Raw genomic sequence first — 4,311 nt, 5'->3', positions numbered from 1 at the left:
GACAGAGTGAGACTCCAACTCAAAAAAAAAAAAAGAGGGCTGGCTTAAAAAAAAAATGTGGTACATATACATGATAGAATATTACGCAGCCACAAAGAAGAACAAAATCATGAACTTCACAGCAACCTGGAGGGACTTAGAGTTTATAACACTGAGTGATCTTTCACATAAACAAAGAACTGAGTATCACCTGTTCTCACTCATAAGTGGACCTTGAACAATTATTGTAATACTATAAGAAAAGGATTGGCAGTAGCAGGAAACTGCCAGGAGGGAGGGTGGAGAAGCAGGATCAGCAGTAGTGGGAGTCTGCCTGGGGAAGGGGGGGTACACCTCATCAACAAGGGTACCTGCATAATGAGCATTTGTATACCTAACCCTGAATTGTACCCCACATCTTTAAAATAAAAAAATAAAAAATTAAAATTAAAAATATTTTAAAAAGATAAAGTTTCTTTTTTGCCAGTCTTAGATTCTTATTTGTCATGAATAATACAAGTATGCTCTTCTGTGGAGGCAACAGACTAGAAGTGATAGCCTTCTACACAATTAATCTGTGAAACATGTGGGGATGTGACCTCCCATCTTCCTTACTTGAATTTTCCCAACCATGAGTCAGCAATGGCAGCTCCCAGGATAGGAGTGAAGTAGCAGAGGCTGCTGAAGGCATGGTATACAGATGTGGAGGTATCTTCATTCCAGTGCAGGAAATACAGGAAATATAGGGTCAGCACAGCTGAAGAGGAAAAAAAGGGAGGGGGAGAAAAGTCAAGACAGCTGCATCAAAGTGACTTATGGAAAAGCATATTTTACTGCTGGTCTTTGAAGGTGACCTTGGCCTTCACCACTCTCATTAGTGAAATGACTGAGAGGTGACTGACAAAGAGTAGAAGCAGGGACCATGGGGGGTGTAAAAGTGAATAGGGCTATGGTGAACATACAAATATCATACTCTTCCTTTCTGTCTGTGTGCACCCACAGCATCATTTTAGCCAACCATGAAGATAATGTGGTGCTTCCAATCTCTCTTCTCTCTCCTCTCCTCTCCATCCCAGCAATAATATAGTTTATAGACCTGGGACAGGTATGAAGAATGGAACTCAGATGATGAGAGCTTTCTCATTTATATTCTTTTTTTTTTTTTTGAGACAGGGTCTTGCTATGTAGCCCAGGCTGGTATGCAGTGACCATTTACCAGCAGGGTCATGGTGTACTCCAGTCTCAAATTACTAGGCACAAGTGATCCTCTTTCCTCAACCTCCCAAGTAACTGGGAGTACAGATGCATGCCACTGCATCTGTCTCTCCCCACTTATATTCTCACAGGCTGTGCTCTGGTTTCTGTCAGGCCTTTCTGATCTTGGATCATATGAGTTATTAGGTGAAATCCTATGAGACATTTATTGGAAGTCTTGGCCAAAGAAAAGGACCAATTTGGATCAATGAACAAATAAGGGGAATAGATGCATATAAAAAGATCAAACATCAGGTTAGGGTGATTGGAGAAGAGTAGGGCTCTGGGACACAAAATTACCTTTCATGCCATAATAGGAAAAGCGCTCGCAGAATTCATTCACCACAATGAAGGCAATGCTCAGTGGATAGTTGGAGCCACAGATTTTCTATGCAACAAAAAGGCAATGGTTCAAGCATGAGCTGTTTTTCTCTATTTCAATCACTAGATTACTTCACAGCTGAAAAATTCATTTAACTTAAATTGCCATGGTAGGCAATGTGGAGCAATAGTCTCTACTCTTCATGAAACAGATATTATCACACTAAAAGTGCTTACATTGCTGATTTAGGAGTAATAGAAGCTATTCTGAGTATTATTTATTCCTCATTATTTTAACAGGGAACTGATGAGACATTCTCTGTTCCTAGACACAAGGGCTGCTCGTCTTCCCAAAATTACTAAATAAAAAGCCTGGGGTTCTGGGTGGAAGAATAATTATACTTACTTTCTAGAAACAAAACAAAGAGGTAGCCTAAGGAATATCTGATATCCAAATAGCTTCAGATGTCAGTATCTGCTTAGTTCCACTATGGGGACTGACCCTCTTGCCCCACCTGCCTGTTTGCCATTCTTGGAGGAATCCTGGCAATGTGATGGTTTCCCTTTTGAGGATGCTAGAGCTAGGCACAGAGCCCAGCATGGAGGGCAGAGGTTCCTAAAGGTAAGCTGATTGATCACCTTGACTTTGGGCAGAGGAGTTCTCAAATCCTGTGAAATTAAACATCTACTCTTTCTACTAAAGAGATTCTGTAACATTTTCATGACAATCCTACTGGATGTTAAAAGGACTATGCTTTTTCATGCACTGTTATCAGTCAGAATATAAAGAATGTTATTTTTATTTTTATTTTTTGAGTCAGATCTCATTCTGTCACCCAGGCTGGAGTGCAGTGGCACGCTCATGGCCACCACAGCTTCGACCTGCTAGGCTCAGTTGATCCTTCTGCCTCAGTCTTCCAAATAGCTGGAACCACAGGTGCACACCACCATACCCAGCTATTTTTTTATTTATTAATTTTTTGATTTATTGTAGAGATGAAGTCTCGCCATGTTGCCTGGGCTGGCCTCAAATCCCTGGGTTCAGGCAGCCCTCTCACCTCTACCTCCCAAAGTGCTGGGATTACAGGCATGAGCCACTGTGAAGAATGTTATGTTTTATTTCAAATCTCTACCTATTACAAAAGCTCAACTAACTTGAGGGGGGGATGGAGATTGTCCTTAGTGCAATCGAGTCTTATCATGTGATTTATATTGCTTTATTTCATAGGAAACATATACATCTTTATAAGCAGCCTTAAATTATTTGGAACCAGAAGAGATATAACAAGATAAATAGATAAAATAATAAATTAGCATATCATTCTTTCATCCATATGGATATATGTAAACAACCATTCTAAATATTAATATGCTTACATATCATAATAGCTTGCTTGAAAGACACAATGAACTGAGCTTCTTACCGTCTCAGCTCACAGCTTGAGAATTATACAATCTGGAGTTAACATATTGTTGCTAGCTATATTACACTGTCACCGCTGTGTTAACATGGATGTGTCACTATACCTGTCTTCACGCCTCAGTTCTGTTATTCCAAAGAAATAAAAATAATACCACCTTTTGGCCCACAGTAAGAACTCAGTAAATATTGGCTATTATTACTAAATCCTCTCCACTTACAGGATTTTAATGTAAGGATTGGAAGAAATAATGAATTTAGAAGTGCTTTAACAAGTATAGAATTCAGAAAACTATTATTACTTCTCTGTTTCTCTGTCCTATCTCCCACTGTAAACTGGCAACACATAGTAACAGAGACTGGATCTATTCTGAAGCTTCCGTTGGTGTTCTGTAGAAGACTCTGCACACAGGGGGAACTAAGGGCTGCGTTTTTATATTGGTAAAGAAAGAACAATCACACACAGTACTCCAAGACAAGAATGCTTGCCAAGTTTCCCTGGACATTCAAATTGCTTTTTTTTCTCCCCAGGGAAACTCAGAATATGCAATGAATTACAGCAAAGCACTGGATCCCAAATGAAGTACTTTGACTATCTCTTCCTGTTGCTTCCTCTCCTAAGTAAAGGAAGCTTCTATTTAGATTTGGTTTTCAGGTGAATTCTAACTCCAAGAGAGAATAGTTTTTATACTCTAATACAGCTCAGCCTAAAGCTCCGAGGCCAGGGAAGAAAGTCAAAAGAGGGAGACTATTCTTGCTAGAGGCAGAATTGAATCTGAGGACTCACCAGAGGTGGCTTCTTAGGAGGCCTGGGAGGTCGAGGTGGTACCTCTTCAGTGGAGACAGGTGAAAAAAGAGTTTCCTTGGACTCATTTTTCTGGAAGGGATTCATGGCTGGCTCCTTACTCTCTCTCTCCTCAAGCATTTGGCTTCAGTAGGCAGTTCGGACAGCTGCCAGCCTGCTCTGAAAAGGGGGACTGGGAGGGGGAGAGAGGTGGCTTCAGCAACTGGGTTTAACCCTATGGGTGTCAGCTTCAGTAGCAGACTGATCCAGAGCAAAGCAGGAAGCTGTAGTTCAAAAGAAGGATTGCGTAAAAGGTAGACAGCATGGGGAAATGAGAACAACAATGCTAGAGAATGGATTAGAAAAGCTATGTTTAGGAAAGTTTATTTTTGCAAAGGAGTGCAAAATAGTTAAGAATACAATGCTTTTAGCATAGATTAAAAAACTGATTTCTGGGCTGGGTGAGGTGGCACATGCCTATAATCCCAGCACTTTATGAGACAGAGGTGGGAGGACTGCTTGAGGCCAGGAATTCAAGACCAGTGGGGCAATA

At 40.7% G+C, this 4,311-nt stretch overlaps 1 protein-coding gene across 1 annotated transcript in view; it reads right to left on the bottom strand.

Annotated features, from left to right (window-relative positions):
• The window catches only part of LOC103249593 (solute carrier family 15 member 2-like), a 13,381-nt gene extending 9,365 nt beyond the window's left edge, over positions 1–4,016 (bottom strand). The window contains exons 1-3 of the mRNA XM_008048225.2: positions 3,762–4,016; positions 1,534–1,621; positions 595–736 (exon numbers count right to left, since the gene is read on the bottom strand). Coding sequence (XP_008046416.1) covers positions 595–736; positions 1,534–1,621; positions 3,762–3,899 — 368 coding nt within the window. The 5' untranslated portion in view covers positions 3,900–4,016. The remainder of the gene's footprint in view (positions 1–594; positions 737–1,533; positions 1,622–3,761) is intronic.
• Positions 4,017–4,311: the final 295 nt, after the last annotated feature.

The sequence above is a fragment of the Carlito syrichta genome, unplaced genomic scaffold (assembly GCF_000164805.1).
Source record: "Carlito syrichta isolate Samal-C Ts95f unplaced genomic scaffold, Tarsius_syrichta-2.0.1 Scaffold121532, whole genome shotgun sequence".
Taxonomy (NCBI): domain Eukaryota; kingdom Metazoa; phylum Chordata; class Mammalia; order Primates; family Tarsiidae; genus Carlito; species Carlito syrichta.
Note: the sequence above shows the minus strand (reverse complement) of the source record. Positions and strands in the feature narration are given on the sequence as shown.